The following is a 17,783-nucleotide window of genomic DNA, read 5'->3' on the forward strand; positions in this document are numbered from 1 at the left end:
TCCCAAAATAGCCAATTTTTTTAAGTGTTAATTTACCCTTTACCTCACTGTTCCCCATTCCTCTCCATCCCATACCTTTGAGAAGGAGGCATAGTCCGAGAATATTGAATTGGGAACTAGGAACTCTAGTGTTCTGATATCAGCTGTGCTATTGACTCAGATTGTGGCTTTTAACAAGTCATTTCCCCTTTTTGTGCATTTCCTCATTTGTCAATTGTGAAGAGGTTGTGAAGTTTGTTTGGAAATTAAAATTGCTATACATGTGCTAAGTAGATAATAGAGCTAGAAAAGACCAGTCAGGTTGTCCAGTCTGACCACCTAAATTTGAAGGGAATACCCTCTTACATTTTCCCCACAGATGTCTCTTCTAGCCTGTTTGCCAGTCTTTGCAGTGTTGGTACCTCCTCAGATTTCCCTTGGCACTTCCTCCTCCATGTGATCTTGTCAATAACTAATGTAAATCTTTTGCCAGCTTAATTTTTCTCCTTCTTTTATCAACTGAAGAGTTCTCTTCCTTAACTTACTTTATCATGAGAAGTCTTTTTGACTATCTCCCTGAGTCTTCTGTCTTCAGTGCCACATTTTAATCCCCGTTGTCTATTGCAATTTTGGTGTCAGTTGCTCTTTTTATGTTATCTAGCTTTTCTATATTTCATGCAAAAACTACTAATTCATCATTATGACTGGGAATTTAAACACAGAAGTCAGGAAATTCCAGTTAAGGTTCTCATGGCAACTAACTCCTTGTTGTACTTACACAATATTGTGTATTGATGAGGGTGCTGCTTAATGTCTGTGCAAAGTGGTTGTTTGTGTTGCTGCACAATTAGACTTGCACAGTTTTGGTACTGGATTTCCCTTTTATACAAATGAAACAATTCAAAATAAGAAATCTCATTGAAAGAAAATTGTTTTTTTCTTTTTTGAAGAGAGATTGAAATATGCCAGGTTGAAGATACATATTCCTTTTGAGCTGTGCACTTTGATGCATTTAAAATCCCAGTAGAAGATCACAGCATGCAATTCTTACTATTCCATTATGTCTAAACCACCAGGTATTTTCAAACAGATGAAAGGTTTTCTGTTTCACAGCAAGGTTGGTCTGTGGCAAGTGTGAAGATCTACATCCTTAAATTTTAAAAAGTTTAAATTTAAAGAAGTCGAAATGACTGGATTATTCTTTTTCAATATTTCAGTACCGGCAGAATAAAAACCTAGCAAACATGCCAAGTCTTTCTGGGGTGAGTAACTTCAGCCCACAGGGTAATAGTTTGAGACAGTTAAAGCCTAAAAACAGTCTTGGAATGAAAGTGCTGCCTCATCCCTAACCCTCGGCCCAGTTCTGTAATCACCACACAAGTTAACTTTCCATTAACTTCAGTGAGAGCTTTCTGTGTACAAAGACTGTAGAGCAGGGATAGGCAACCTATGGCACACGTGCCAAAGGCGGCACGTGAGCTGATTCTCAGGGGCACTCACACTGGCCAGGTCCTGGCCACCAGTCCAGGGGGGCTCTGCATTTTAATTTAATTTTAAATGAAGCTTCTTAAATATTTTTAAAAACCTTATTTACTTTACGGAGAGGGGTAACTAGTGGTGTTCCCCAAGGGTCAGTCCTAGGACCAATCCTATTCAATTTATTCATAAATGATCTGGAGAAAGGGGTAAACAGTGAGGTGGCAAAGTTTGCAGATGATTACTAAACTACTCAAGATAGTTAAGACCAAAGCAGATTGTGAAGAACTTCAAAAAGATCTCACAAAACTAAGTGATTGGGCAACAAAATGGCAAATGAAATTTAATGTGGATAAATGTAAAGTAATGCACATTGGAAAAAATAACCCCAACTATACATACAACATGATGGGGGCTAATTTAGCTACAACGAGTCAGGAAAAAGATCTTGGAGTTATCGTGGATAGTTCTCTGAAGATGTCCACGCAGTGTGCAGAGGCGGTCAAAAAAGCAAACAGGATGTTAGGAATCATTAAAAAGGGGATAGAGAATAAGACTGAGAATATATTATTGCCCTTATATAAATCCATGGTACGCCCACATCTCGAATACTGTGTACAGATGTGGTCTCCTCACCTCAAAAAAGATATTCTGGCACTAGAAAAGGTTCAGAAAAGAGCAACTAAAATGATTAGGGGTTTAGAGAGGGTCCCATATGAGGAAAGATTAAAGAGGCTAGGACTCTTCAGTTTGGAAAAGAGAAGACTAAGGGGGGACATGATAGAGGTATATAAAATCATGAGTGATGTTGAGAAGTGGATAAGGAAAAGTTATTTACTTATTCCCATAATACAAGAACTAGGGGTCACCAAATGAAATTAATAGGCAGCAGGTTTAAAACAAATAAAAGGAAGTTCTTCTTCACGCAGCGCATAGTCAACTTGTGGAACTCCTTACCTGAGGAGGTTGTGAAGGCTAGGTCTATAACAATGTTTAAAAGGGGACTGGATAAATTCATGGTGGCTAAGTCCATAAATGGCTATTAGCCAGGATGGGTAAGAATGGTGTCCCTAGCCTCTGTTCGTCAGAGGATGGAGATGGATGGCAGGAGAGAGATCACTTGATCATTGCCTGTTAGGTTCACTCCCTCAGGGGCACCTGGCATTGGCCACTGTCGGTAGACAGATACTGGGCTAGATGGACCTTTGGTCTGACCCGGTACGGCCTTTCTTATGTTCTTAATAGTTTAGTTATATATTAGACTTATAGAAAGAGACCTTCTGAAACGTTAAAATGTATTACTGGCACGCAAAACCTTAAATTAGAGTGAATAAATGAAGCCTTCGCACACCGCTTCTGAAAGGTTGCTGACCCCTGCTGTAGAGATTCAAGCCTCTGTCAAGTTGCCGAAATCCATCTTGCATCATGGGGATCAGCCTAACTATCTTATGGTGTAGCTTGAGAGCTGACAGACTTTGGGTTCTCGGAGCTCTAAGACAATGGCTGAAATGGTCACAGGGAACTACTACTTCCAGTGTAACTATGGTGCAGATTTTTTTCATGAGTAAAGTCATGACAGTGAGGGTCAAAAGTAGGATTCCATGAATGCATCCTATGCCACAAGACAGATCACCAACAAGAGACCATTACATGAATGTTTAAAATAAATGGTAGAACACTTTCAAATTTGGGGAGGGATTTTTTTTCTTTTCCCACCCTAGTGTAGTATAATACTTATATAGTTTCAGGTATTAGTCTATCTCAAATGGTATAATCAAATACAAGGGAACAGTGTAGGCTTGTGGTTAGAGCAGGAGACTGAATATTGGGATTCTGCAGTTCTAGTTCTGGCTCTGCCACTGTTCTGGTGTTGTGCTTAATAAGTAACTTCATCTCCTTATACCTCCCATTTTATAACACCTGTGCCACAGGAGGGGAAGGTGTTGATCTTAACTCTGGGTAAAATGCTCTGAAATCCTTACTTAAGATTTGCATCATAACATACTTTGTGTCTCCACTGCATATTCATTAAACTTCCTTGCAGCCGTTTTTAAGTGCCATGTTACAACCCCAAAAAGAAGTCTCTCTTTAAAGTTTGAATAAAAGCAGGAAGAACAAGAACTATGTGATTATCACGATATGGTTCATGGATGACCTGCAAGAAACGAAGTTGAAAAGCAGAGAGTTAGAGTCACTAAACAGAAGACTAGATGTTAAGCTCATGGACTGCAGCCTCAGAAGTTCATATGGTCCTATGCCACTGCAGTGAAGGATGCCTAGAGGCCCTTTTCTTCTGCTATAACCTCGGTAAAAGTTAGACTAGTAGAACTGTTCTGGATAGAGGGCCATGTTATCATTCTAAACTGTGTTTACATAGTTCAGATTCCAGTACTTCATGCTGCAAGGAGTGATCATACCTAGAGGCCTTCCAAATTCACAGTCCATTTTGATCAATTTCACATCCAGAGGGTTTTTAAATTAGTCAATTTCATGTTTTCAGATGTTTACATCTGAAATCTCCTGGTGTTGTTACCATGGGGGTCCCAACCCAAAAGGAGGTTGTGGGGGGTGTGTGTGTGTGTGTGTGTGACAAAGCTGTTGTAGGGGGTTTCAGGATTGCCACCCTCGCTTCTGCACAGTCTTTGGGACTGGGCTCTGAAGGCAGCAGCCGTGAAGCTTCCTGCAGTTGAGGGAGGTACCTGGAGGTGGGTCTGATCTCCCACTGAGAACAGCTGTGCAGGGCTGCCCCCTGCCTAGCCCAGACTAGCAGCCAGGAGCCCCCAGCTGGGGTGCCCCCAGCCCTGCCTCTCCCACTACCCTCCAATAGCTAGATTTCACGAGGGAGGTCTGATTTCATGGCCCATCATGTGTTTTTTTTTTTTTTTCAGGGCTGTGAATTTGGTAGGGCCCTAATCATGGATATCGAGCCAGTACAGGAAGGGAAAATCAACCTTGCCTGTCTGGAAAGTAGAGGTTCTGAAAGTGTTGGAATTTCACGCCACCTCCTGGTCATTGATTCAATTCACTATTTGATTAGTGAAATCTGGAAAGAGAGTTAGGGTCCCTTTGAGAATGAGGTAATACTTAGCTCTTATAGTGCTTTTCCTGTCTTACATCTGAGAGCAGTATCATCCCCATTTTGCAAATGCAAAAATAGAGGGAAATGACTTTCATCACCGAATGGGCCAGTGGCTGAGCCTGAAATGGAAACCAGGTCTTCTGAATCCCAGTCTATTGCTCTGTCTATTCTTCTCTTCTCGTCTTCCCCCCTCCCCACCCCAACATCTTTAAAATAGATGTTGGTCCTGTCAATGTTCAGTAAATCTGCTCCTGAAGCTAATGACCTTGCCAACAACTGCCCCTACTCCCAGTCTCTTTCTTGAATGAGGGCTTGGCTACACTTGCAAATTTGCAGTGCTGCAGCAGGGTGTGAAAACACACCCTCTCCAGCGCTGCAAATTGCGGCGCTGCAAAGCGCCAGTGTGGTCAAAGCCCCAGCGCTGGGAGCGCGGCTCCCAGCGCTGTACGTTATTCCCTACGGGGAGGTGGAGTACGGACAGCGCTGGGAGAGCTTTCTCCCAGCGCTGGCGCTTTGACTACACTTAGCGCTTCAAAGCGCTGCCGCGGCAGCGCTACCGCGGCAGCGCTTTGAAGTACTAAGTGTAGCCACAGCCTAAGGTAATCTAAGACTGTGGAATGCTACCGCTGGCAGCATCTCTTCACCTTTGAGATCCTAGACTCCTTTCAGTCTGGCTTCAGTTTGGTAGATGGCATAGAAAAGATGCTGGTTGTGTTTAATGGATGATCTCTTGGGGCTATTATTCCTTTGTGCAGGACCTAGCAGGAGTAGACAGTTATGTTAAGCTGGTTTTGTTTTTGTTTTTTTTTTTCCTTGCATAGGTTTCGGAGGGTTGTGATGGGCATCTGCTCCTCCTCCCAGAGAGCTCAGTCTTATCCTCTCTCCAGTTGTAATGTTCTGGGGGACTGTGTGGACTGCAGTGCCACCAGTAAGATGACACCAAGCTCTGTTGTAAGTGTGTACAGTGCTCTCTTCTCAGCTACTAAAAGAAATAGGGATCTTGATGAAAATCTCTCTCAGGACCAATCCCAGGTAAAATGGAGGGGAAGTTGATTGATTGGCAGGGGAAGTACTTTGAGAAACTAGCAGCACTTGCTGTAGCATCCTCAATAGAAGACACCTGACTTCTGGTTGTCAAAGTGGGGTGTACTTGTGGAGGCGCAAAATGCTTTTTGTGCATTACTGGCCAGGAGGCATTATCCTCAGTGATCCATTGTTCTTGGAGAATCCACCTCTGTATCCCACCGTTGGGAGGGTTAGGGCTGTGCCATGAGCCTGGAACAGTTTGCCAAGTGTTGGTGTCTGATTTGTAGGTTTTTCTTTATTGGTGTTCTTGCAGGGCAGCAGCACATCACTTAACTCCTCCTGCAGTGTTCTCCAGCTTCATTTGGGGTCATGAATACACTCCCCTCTGATTGGGGGAGTGCCATGAGGGACAACTTAATTGTTAAAGCAAACACACAGAATCCTAAAAATCTTATATTCTGTGGCCAGACTTGAGTTCAGCAGCCAACAGTGCAGTGTTCTCCTTTTGAGGCAGTGTCGCTTTCCCGGCAAGGTTTGTTTGCAAGTTCTCTTCATGGCTTCCTTTTGTCCTCCAGAATACATAGGCAGAGACAGCTTTTATATTTCACTTGATGTTGCCTTTGTCAGTCACTTAGGACTTCTTTGGGCAGCAGGGAGGTTGAAAGACTTGAATGTTTATTTTTTAAGGGGTGTGACAAAGTTCCTCCTCTGCCTTGGTGGGTCCTGTGCTTATTGGCGGATTTGCTCACCTCAGAGATTCACAGCAGCCCTCATTTTGGCCACTTTTGCTAGTGGCTCAAACCTGCCATTCACTCAGCTAACCTCATCGCTGGCCAGCATGGGGAAAAGGAAGGACAACAATACCCACAGTCTCTGCTGATACACCTAGTGGGTTGGGGGACAGGCCAGGGACCTTCCCCTCTGGTGGGACCCACAGTCCAGGTCAGTTCCTCCTGTATCCAATAGGGAGTTGTGGGGGGAACCCGGGTCTACCCTCTACTCCGGGTTCCAGCCCAGGGCCCCGTGGACCACAGCTGTCTACAGTGTTTCATGTAACATCTCTGACAGCTACAACTCCCTGGGCTACTTCCCCATGGCCTCCTCCCAATACCTTCTTTATCCTCACCACAGGACCTTCCTCCTGACATCAGATAGCATTTGTACTCCTCAGTCCTCTCACTCTCAGCTCCTTGCGTGCCCCTCACTGAGTGAAGTGAGGTCCATTTTAAACCAGGTGCCCTGATTAGCCTGCCTGTCTTAATGGATTCTAGCAGCTTCTTAATTAGCTCCAGGTGTCCTAATAACCTCCCCTTTTACCTTACCCAGGGAAAAGGGACCTGCTTAATCTGAGGCTAATATATCTGCCTTCTATCACTCTCTTGTAGTCCAGGCAGAGTTCCTCTGGGCAACATCCGCCAGCTCTCTCAATGTTTTCGGAGAGCAGTGGGCGCTGTCCGGGGTTCTCTGCTCGGTGTCCCCTTCCGGTTCCTTAGTTTTGGCCCTTTGACCCCCACGCCTGTTCCTGTTGTTGCCTTTGTTGTCCCCCGAACTCGGTTGGGTTCTGGGTTTAGTAACCCCTCCCTAGGCTGGAGGAGGGGCTTTCAGCAGTGGGCGAACTTGCGCTCGCCCATGTCCCGGTACTCAAAAGGATCACTCTCCTGTAGTCCTGGCAGAGTTCCTCTGGGCGGCGTCCACTGGCTCACTTGACGCCTTCGAGGAGCAGTGGGTGCTGTCCGGGGTTCTCTGCTTGGTGTCCCAGTCAGGTTCCATTTGTTTGACCCTTTAACCGTGCTCCTGTTCCTGTTGTTTCATTAATTTTCCCCCGGAATCATTTGGTTTCCAGGCCCAGTGGATCCTCCCCTTAGGCTCGGGGGAGGTCCTTTAGGATCCCAATAGGATCATTCTCCTGTAGCCATCTGGCCTGACCCTGTCATAAGGGGTTGTGTGCAGAAGATGCACAACATTTGCTGCTTTCAGCCTTTTTACTGGTAGAGATGGTCCTACCCCTTTCAGATGCACTCATCAGAGAAGGCTTTGAGTGGTTGATTTGGCACATGACCAACCAATCCTATGAAGTGCTGGAAAGATGAGATTCTTATTTTAAGAGCCTGTAAGGCCATAAGAAATTCCTTTCCAGTGTCTTTAGTGGATAATTCACTTGTGCTGACACCATCTGAAATTCTCCCCTGCATCAAAACCAGCTGTGGTCCCTGAGAATGGTGTAATGTAAACTCGTCAAGAAACAACAGCAATCAGGGTAATGGGAAAGGAAAGATGGGGAGACCCACAGTCTCTGCAACATGCCAGTGTTCTCCAATTACTCACTGTCAGTTACAGAACATCTGCTGAATGTTCCAAAATGATGTATTCTTGACTGTCCTTCCTGCTATGGGCAGATTTCTGTTTGGACTGCCTCTCTGTCAGATGGGTTCCTGTCAGATCAGTTCTGTGTGCTTCCCGCTGGCCATTTGTCATGATGGTCTTCACCCTACATTCTCTTGGTGTACTGTAATGATCCCAGTCTCCTGTTTTGCATTCATTCTGGGATTGCTAAAAGCCTCCTTTATGGATTCTTCTGAACAATTACAGCTGGACTCGTGTAGCTCATTCAGAAACTGGGAATTCTCAAGACTCTTTTGAGGATAGCTGGCATGGAGCAGGATTCAGGGAGAATTGGGTCTGGGCTGGGTAATTCTCTTTCCACACTTGTAAACAGCCTAACACACAATCTGTAGTGTCCTGAAATGCTCTGAAGGAAAAATTGTTAAAGAAAACAAAGCCACTAGTTGTAGAAAACCATTTGGCTTTCCACTTGTAGAGTTTCCCTAGTACAGTGGGCAATTTTCCAGATCTTTAGTGACTCTATACTAATAATTAATCTTGCAGTTGTCAGGCAAAACTTGTGGGTGTTTTCCCTAGAACATGATTGTTAAGAAACCCTTGCTTCTCATTCTAATTTTTAATTTTCAGGTGTGATATTTAATGTTGGGTATAACAAATCCAGTGCTACTGAGACAGTGGGCTGGAAAGGCCTGATCCATTGATCTGCACCTTCTATCTATGCTGAGACCAGAATGTAGACCATTTCAAGCCTGTGGAACTTCTGCTAATCCTGTTTTAGGGTCACATAGCTGATATAATACAGTAAATATCAATTGCGTTCTGTGTCATACCTGGCAATGATATTTAACCACAAACTGTGCCATATGCTGCTTTTCTTCCTCGGACAAAACCCTTTTGAAGCTGATAAGGAATTTTGAGCTAAATCCTTCTATCCTTGTCAATGTAAGAAAAGTAGGAAGAGACTCCATTATTAAGAAAGGTGAAAGGTTTCTTGCTTTTTAAAGTGAAGCCAGTAAATATAGCTGGTGCTCACAACTAAACTGGATACAGCAAAATAGAACCTACACACAGGGAAACAAATGCAATCTGAAATGCTTGCAGAGCACATCTCCCCACTAAAGCCACTTTCATCACAACATTCAGGGTGTCATTAAGCCAGGAAAACAATGTACCTCTATCCTTAGTGAGCTCTAATTGGGTTAGCCCCAGAAGGGAGAGCCCCTATAATCCAACCTTCACTCAAGACTTCTTTATAGCCGGGGAGGGGCCTGTTTGTGTGTGTCCAGATATGTACTAACAGGTACAGTGTGTCAGCCCTACAGTACATTTTAGAAAGCTGGGCAGCTCAGCAGCTTACCACGTAGGTGCTGACTACATCCCTTCAAACAATGGGGCGCAAGAGATCCTATTACGGGTATGAAAAAATAGGTAGCAAGCTCCACAGGGGTCATGATCCAAAGTATTTTGTTCTCTATAAACAAGAACGTCAGTCCAAAAAGCTATGAATTTGGGGCCAGAGCACAATAGGTGGAGCAATGCTGCTCTCTTGGAGTACCTTCTCCAACACAGCTTGATCTGGTGTGAGCAAATCTGAATGTCTTACATATTGTAGAGATCAGTTCATACTGAGTTTCAGTTGGGGATGGTTCAGGGAATGCCTTTTTTGCATTCAGTATAACCCTTTTCCCTGTGTTCAACCTTCAGGTTCTCAGATTTAAGGCTTTTTTTTCCTAGAGCAGCAGGATATGAGACCAGATAATTGAGATGGAAATGAATTTTTTCACCTCCCCCTGAGCAGTTGGCATCAAGCTGTCTAATAATGACTTTGTGTTGTACATACACACTAAAGATTTAGGCGGAATGACTTAGGTGTATTTTCATATTGTCATCTTAAGAGGACTTAGCATTTCCACATAGCAAATACCCATGGTTCAGTAAGCATAATTGGAAACGTTAATGTAGCGAGCAAACTTGTTACTGTAAAGTAACAAACATCTTTATGCTGTGTTGTTGTAGCCATGTCGCTTCCAGGATATTAGAGAGAGACAGTGGATGAGGTAATATCTTTGGAGCTTACATGGAGTTCTTCAGGTTAGGTCTTGGAAAAGAGCTCTGTATAAGCTCCAAATCTGCTCTGCTTTCACCAACAGAAGTTGGTCCAATAAAAGATATTACCTCACCCACCTTGTCTTTCAGAAATCTTAACGTTTTGTAACCTCTTGTGTTCCTGGTCACTTTTATCTGATGACCTGGAATTCCACAGAAGAGAAGCTAAGGTTTTGAAAACAGCACAGCCTGGCTTAGCAGGTTCTGAAGCTCTGGATGGTACCCCACTTTTGACAATTTGTCTTCTCCCCTTTCCCTTCTTGGGGCTTCTTCACCAGCACAGTTGGCTTCAGAGGGTCTTCCAGATGGATGTGGCTTTTGTAGTTCTGTTTTGCTTTACAGTGAAGCTTTTCCTTAACAGGAGGTCCTATTCTTAAGAGTCTGTCTTCAGCTGACTTCAGAATAGATTTTCGAGTGAAGGGTTGTCACTTATTTCCTGCCTTTTTTGTAGTAATCTTTGTTTTCTCCTTCATTGAGTATTGACAATATTTTCAGTGCTGTAAAAGTCAGAGGGCACAAGGGCCTTGCCCTCCTGGAGTTTGCTTTCTAAGTAGAGATGACACAACAGTACTGTACCTGCAGTGATCAAAAGATAGCCGTATCATGTGGAGTGTTTCTTATTTGGACACAGTCTAGGGAGTCACTTGTACATGGAAGGTTTTGGACAACCAACGCAGATCTGTGGGAACCAAACAGCTCAAACTGTCTAAATGGGTTACTAGGTGATCACAATATCTGATGATTTCAAGTGACCACAAAAACTTCTAGTTACAGTGCATATCCCTTAGGTAACACTTAACATTTTAATACATTTCACAAGCAGTAACTCTGGGAATTTCTTATTACCTAGGCCTGGTCTGCACTACAAAGTTAGTCTGACATAAGTCTCCTTGCACTGACTTATTTGAGCAGGTGTCCATTTTCGCAGTAAGCGCCCTGTTACGGTGCTGCAGTAAATCCGCTTCCCCCAATGGCGTGGAGCAGTGGCCAACCTACTGAGGTCCAGGCAGTGCAAGTGTAGGCAGTGCACAAACTGGATCAACCTGAAAAGTCCTCCAGCAGATGTCTCACGATGTCCCATTTCCTGCAACAGTGACTGCTTTGGTCATAATTGTAAATGACACTGCACAGGGGTCTCACAGACTAGAAGCCCCACACATTCCCTTGAAAGCCCCCTGCATGTTTTTTGAAATGCCTTTCCTAACCGCCCACCTTGGTGAGCACACCTCGGAGCACTCCTTTGTATGCAGCTGCCCAACTGACCATGGTGGCTCCATGCTCTAGAGCAGTGCTTTTCACTGTTTTTGAAGTGGGGGCCACTTTGGCAAAAAAACCTTCGATGTGAGAGCCACATCAACTCCTAAATTAACACATTGCTTTCTACTCCTTAATGATGTAATGTTACAGAACCATTCGTATAACTAAAACAATGTCTACTTGTACAATAAAACAATACTCCTTTTATAAATAAATAATTGGAGATGTACCTATCTCCTAGAGCTGGAAGGGACCTTGAAAGCTCATTGAGTCCAGCCCCCTGCCTTCATTAGCAGGACCAAGTACTGATTTTTGCCCCAAATCCCTAAGTGGCCCCCTCAAGGATTGAGCTCACAACCCTGGGTTTAGCAGGCCAATGCTCAAACCACTGAGCTAGCCCTCCCCCGTCTAGGAAAATAACCAGGGAAATATATGGAATTAAAAAGGCACCTATATGAGTAAACTTTTTAAGAGCAGAATAATGCAAAACTTACTTTAAAAACTGAGTGAGCGAAAGTGTGCCTCTTCCTCCTTGACTTTGTTCATGCAGTATTTGTAACCTGTCATCGCAGTCCAAATGTAAGGCAGTCCAAATGTTCATTGGTCAATTTGTTCCTCTGTTTTCTTTTGACTCCTCTGGCTGGGGGTGAGTGGTGTGGGAGGGGCTGGGGATGAGGATGAGGGGTTCAGGGTGCAGGAGGGGGCTCAGGGCTGGGGCAGAGGGTTGAGATGCGGGGGGGGGGCAGGGATGAGGAGTTTAGGGTGCAGGCAGGCTGCCCCGGGGCTGGGGCCAAAGGACTCCCCCCAGTCTTCTCCCCCCTGCCTCCAGGCAGCATGGAGCTCCAGGGGAAGGGGCCCCTCTCTCCCCCCTGCCGGCAGCAGGGAGCTCCAGGGCTGGGGAAGAGGCCCACAGCCAGGAGCGGCTCCAGGCACCACCACGCTAAGTGTGTGCCTGGGGTGGCAAGCCACGGGGGGGTGCTTTGTCGGTCGCCGCGAGGGCGGCAGGCAGGCTGCCTTTAGTGGCATGCCTGCAGAGGGTCTGTTGGTCCCGTGGCTTCGGCGGACCAGCCGCAGGTGTGCCGCCGAATCCGCGGGACCGGGGACCTCCCGCAGGCAAGCCGCCAAAGGCAGCCTCCCTACCGTGCTTGGGGCGGCAAAATATCTAGAGCCGCCCCAGCCCACAGCAGCCCTGCAAGCCCCAACTTGCTCCTCCCCAGTTCCTGCCCACCCCCTATCTTTCCAGGTCCTTGCTGCATGGCCCTTTAGAGCTGCTGCATGGCTATTTATAGCATGCTGCACAGCTGCGCAGCTTAGAGGGAACTTAGTGAGCCGGACTTAGGGTGGATGGGAGCCGCCACTGGCTCATGGACCTTGCAATGAAGAACACTGCTCAGTCTAGAGGCTCTTCTGCCTGGGCTGGGCAGGAGGTATTCGGTCTTTTGGGTCTGTGAAGAGAAGAGACTGTGCAGGCACAGTTATGGACCAGCTGTAGAAAGACGGACGTCTCTCAACGGATTTCACAGGGGATGCAGGCAAAGGGCTATGACAGGGATCAGCAGCAGTGCTGCAGGAAAGTGAAGGAACTGTGGCAGGCATATCACAAAGCCAGGGAGGCCAAAAATCGATCTGGTGCTAAGCCACTGACCTGCTGGGGTACATGCCATACTTGGCAGGGATCTCACCAGCACCCTGCAGACCACCCTGGATACATTGAAGAAGCCCAGAGCAGAGACCCCTGCTGTAAACGGCGATGGGTGGTGAGAAGAGACACAGCAGGGGGGCTTCATCCATGCCTGAGCCGTGACCTGTTTCGGACTCTTCCACAGTGTAGCCAGGCGAGCACTGATAAGCCTGACGAAGGGAAAGGGAACTCGGGTAAGTGCAGGCATGTCTTTTTTTTTCCTTACAATGTTTAAATTTAAAGATGGTTTCTGGCCCCTCCCCTAGTTAAAAAGACCCAGGTTTAGCCTTTTCACTGTTTTACTCGTACAAGAAGAGGTAGAGTTGGCATCTACTTTTCATTGCCCCTGTTGGGTTAGGTGTGTGGGAGCACGCAAAGCACTTTGTTTATGCACATTGGGATGTCCCTCTTACCCTACTGAAAGATCTCAATAAACATTTCCTGGAGATACTTTGTAATCCTCTCCCCAAGGTTTCTAGGGATGGCAGCCTTATTTCTTCCTCCATGGTAGGACACTTTCCCATGCCACTCCCCAGTGACTTTGGCTGGTACCACTGCTGAGTGCAGAGGCTAGTGGCATACCAGTAGCACCTATGTTCTCTGTGTCTTTGTAACCCTCAGGAGTGAGAGATCTGCTAAAAACCACCACTGCCTGTTGAAAATAATGCTAATATTCAGTGCCATTACCCTATACTCATATCCAGGGAACATTTTTATTGCTCTTCATGTTACAGAAAATCCTATCTCCCCATCCCCACCTCTGTCAGGTCATACTCACCCTGGCTGAGGCCGGAGAGCAGGGCTGTGCCAAGGCGCTCCAAAGCTGAAGTGTCAATAAATAAACATTTCTTATTAAAAATGTTTCTGGAAATAGGGGAAGGGAGTTTTGAAACAGATCTTTGGCTTTCTATTGTGACTGTAAATCCAATGGCACATGTTTGTTTATATCAGCAGCTTCTGGCCCGAAGGTTTTGAGGGGTGCCCCCTCCACACCTGCCTAATGCCTGTCCCTGATGAGGTGGAGAAGGAAGAGGACGTGTTCTGAGAGATCCTGCAAGCCAGTGCTGCATTGGACCAGGAACCAAGGGCTTGGAGGATGACCAGTAGCATGGAGAAAGAAAGAGGACAGGAGAAAGTTCCATCAGGACAAAGAGAGGGAAGTGCACAAGGACATAAGAAGCCTTCACAGGCAGCAAACCCAAATGCTGCAGAGCTTGAGCCAAGAATCCCAGACTCCCCATGATTTGCTGTCTTTGGAGAACTCTATAATTGCTGTTCCCTACACCCCCACAGGCCACATCCTCCCCCTACCACTCTACAGCCAGGAAAACCATAGCTTCACGTATGCTGACCTATGAGAACCATGGCTGCTATATATGTAACACCAATGGATTACATCTTTGCACTGAAATAGACAGAAATGTTTGCTGCCTTCCCAATTTTAAAGTTCCACTCTGATAACTTGTTAAAAAAGTGCATTAGGTTGCCTGTGTATTTTTTTACACATTGTTTTTTTTCCACTGTTTTTCCCACTTAGTTATATTTTTGGAGAATAAAATTATCTTCAGTAGTTCCCAACACATTGCAGAATGCATAGTGGTACTCAAATACAAGGTGCTTGTAAGTGTACAGTGCCACATAATTCATAGGTTCAGGAAACACCTCCTCATATTTTTAAATGTACAGCAAACACTACACCATTCTTAGAGCACCCAAAGTTCTCAGCCTAGAGCCTACTCCAGCATAGGATGCTACTGTCGGCTGCATTGCTCCACATTGGGCTTTTGTAATATCCCGTGTGTCTGGCTGCGCAAAGTCGTCAGACAGCCACTCCACCAGCCACTTCTATCTTGGTGGCAGCTTTTCCCCCCTTTGCCTTACAGATAGGTGTCTGCTTTGTCCTGCATACTATAACCTTTGGGATATTTTGCTCCCTGAGATCCATTCTAGTGAGTAAACACCTCTAGTGTCCCTTCAGTCTGCCAAAAGTATAGTCAACAATCCTTCTGCACCTGAACCAGTAGGTGAATCTTTCCTTGGTGCTATTGAGGTGGTCAGTGGAACAAGGGCTAGGGTGGGTCCCCCAGAATCACTACTGGCATTTCAACATCACCAGTGGTGATCTGTCAGTTGGGAAAGAATGTGCCTGCTTCCAGCTTTCTGAACAGTCCTATGTCCTTAAAGATGTGAGCGTCATGCACCTTCTCTGACCAGCCCATGGTGAGATTGGTGAAGCATCCCCTGAGATTCACCAGTGCTTATATAACTATGGAAAACTAGCCTTTTCTATTCATGTACTCTGTGGCAAAGTGGGCTGATGCCAAATGGGGATATGCGTGTTGTCTGTCATCAATGCCATTCAGGAACCACATTGCTGCAAATCCATCCAGTAGATCCTGCACATTGACAAGAATGATAGGCCTGCATAGTAGGAGATGATTGATGGCCCTACACGTTTTCATAACAATGGCCCCTACTGTGGATTTCCCAACTCCAAAATGATTTCTCACTGATCAGTAGTAATCTGATGTTGCAAGCTTCCAGAGTGTGATTGCCACTCGCTTCTCCACTGTCAATGCAGCTCTCATTCTGGTGACCTTGCCCTGAAGGGATGGGGCAAGCTTGGTTCACAGATCCAGGAATGTGGCCTTTCATATCAGAAAGTTCTGTGGCCACTGCTTGTCCCAAAGCTGCATTACGATGCAGTCTGACCAGTGGGTGCTCAGCTCTTGGGCTCAGAACTGGCTGTCCACTTTCTATGGCTGCTCTGTGAATGCCACCAACAACCTGGAGTTGTTTGCTGTCTTCTGCAAACTGAAAACATGTCCCGTGTTCTTATGGTCCTTCCTGTGTGTCTGAAAATACAGCATAATCATACACCCTGTGTTTGCAGTGTTCATGAGACTAGTGCAGAGCTCTGCTGGCTCCATGCTTCTGCCAGAGATGGCAGACACTGAGAAGTGTCATATGGTTTGTGGGATTTTTTTAATAAAGTGTGAAAATTTTGGGATATGGATGACATTATGGTAAGGAGAAAGTTGTATGGTAGGAACTTAACTCTCAACATACTGTGAAAATTTCCCAAAAGATATTGTGCTGGACAGTGGCCCATGGGACACTGGGACATCTACCTTTGGCACATTGTGCTTTGAATTGACACAAGCACTTCTGTTGAGTACGTGCAGTGCTGATGCAAGCAGCCAAGTATGTATGTGCTCCAGCAATATATAAACTTGAGTGGCTGTACTCTGACAATTTGCATCAACCAAAGTTTATAGTGTAGACATGGCCTTATGTAAATTGTTATTCTGTTCTTACAAATAGTGGTTGGGAAATGGGAGGGGGAGACTGCAGAGAGGCGAAGTGACATGCCCAGTGTCACAGATGGTGTTCCTGTTAGAGATGTTTTAGAACATTGAACTAAAAATCATGTGATGATGAGGTGTGTGCTTAGTTGGCTCCTCAAATGGCTTTTGGCACATACTGGTGGGGAAGGCAGTTGGGATTTGTGAGAAGTGCATTCATGTGATAAGACTGAACTCAACCTAACTATTGTGATTAACCCGGAAGTTCAGAGCTCTTTGAACTACTGTTTTGGGCTCTCTTTACAGCTGGAATTGAACACTGTCAGTTTGCACTTGAGTCACCCAGAGAATACATTTTTGAAACCGGAATGGGTAGAAACTAATGTTTATTACACAAGAGATTTGCAAAGGCTTATTTAAATAGCTTGTGTCCTTTATTGCTGCTTTTTGATGCACAAAGAAGGCCCAAAAGGCTGTTTCAAAGGTTTTTTTTTTTCTACTTCATTTTAAACAAAAAGATATTGGGAACATCAATCCTTATTTTCCCTATTTTTGTTGGAGTACCTGCAGGAGGGCAAAAAGAAAGTTCGTGAGTTCTAATAACTAACTAAAGTCACTGAATATTTAACAAAGACTTCTTGTATTCAAAATGTTAACAGGTCAGAGTTGAATCTGTATGAGCAAAAAACAAGAGTATTAAACAGTCTGATAAAAAATCCCTTCCTCTCTTAACAGCTGAACTTTCACACTCTTGCTGCATACAGTGTTGTCATTTATACTAATTTTCTAGCCATCAACTCATCCAGCATAGTCAGGACCTGAATATTTAGTTAGGGTTTTTTTTTTTTGAGACAGAAAAAGCATTTTTTGAGAACCTCTTTCAGGCCTTCATTCTATATCCCATTTGCAGTGAAGCAAAAATGGGCCTAAGTCCAATTTTCTTTCCTTTGCAGGTCACCTTTAGCAAAGGTGAACATTTAGATTCTGAGGTATAACTCTAAGGAGTGGATTATTAAAATCTCTGGCTGCAGAATCATGGAATACCCAGGGCCTTGACAATGGAAGAAAGGAAAGTGGGGTGGTGATTGAGGGTAGTGTAACTGGTGGATGAGGTCTTGAAGCCTTCCTCTTTCCACTCAAGCCAAAGCTGCCATTGATATAGTTCTCCTCTCTTTCTAGAGTTCCATGAGTCAACCTCTTCAGATGTGGATGGCCTGTCTGTAGGTTCTTGGCTGTTATCTGGAGCCCGTTGGTGTCTCATCCCAGTCCCTAGTGTAACAGTGGCTACTGAGAGCCATGAAGGTTGTACCAGAGAAGAATGCTGTGCGGATCCTGTGGGGCAGAGAACGTGGCACCCAAGCCTTGGGCGCTCAGCGGCTTCTGCAGGAGCTGGTGGAGGATAAAACCCGATGGATGAAATGGGAGGGCAAGGTAAGGTCATGGAGCAAAAGGACACACCTGGTGGGTGGGTTTGTCCCAGCACGTTTAGAGGTGGGGATTTGAGATTAATATTTGTGTTTTTGTGATATGT

The 17,783-nt window shown here is 45.2% G+C and overlaps 1 protein-coding gene across 3 annotated transcripts in view; it reads left to right on the forward strand.

Annotated features, from left to right (window-relative positions):
* The window catches only part of AMBRA1 (autophagy and beclin 1 regulator 1), a 191,662-nt gene that overhangs the window by 5,182 nt on the left and 168,697 nt on the right, over window positions 1–17,783 (forward strand). For all 3 annotated transcript variants that reach the window (XM_045014742.1, XM_045014743.1, XM_045014744.1), the window contains exon 2: window positions 17,432–17,683. In XM_045014742.1, coding sequence (XP_044870677.1) covers window positions 17,549–17,683 — 135 coding nt within the window. In that variant the 5' untranslated portion in view covers window positions 17,432–17,548. The remainder of the gene's footprint in view (window positions 1–17,431; window positions 17,684–17,783) is intronic.

The sequence above is a fragment of the Mauremys mutica genome, chromosome 4 (genome assembly GCF_020497125.1).
Source record: "Mauremys mutica isolate MM-2020 ecotype Southern chromosome 4, ASM2049712v1, whole genome shotgun sequence".
Taxonomy (NCBI): domain Eukaryota; kingdom Metazoa; phylum Chordata; order Testudines; family Geoemydidae; genus Mauremys; species Mauremys mutica.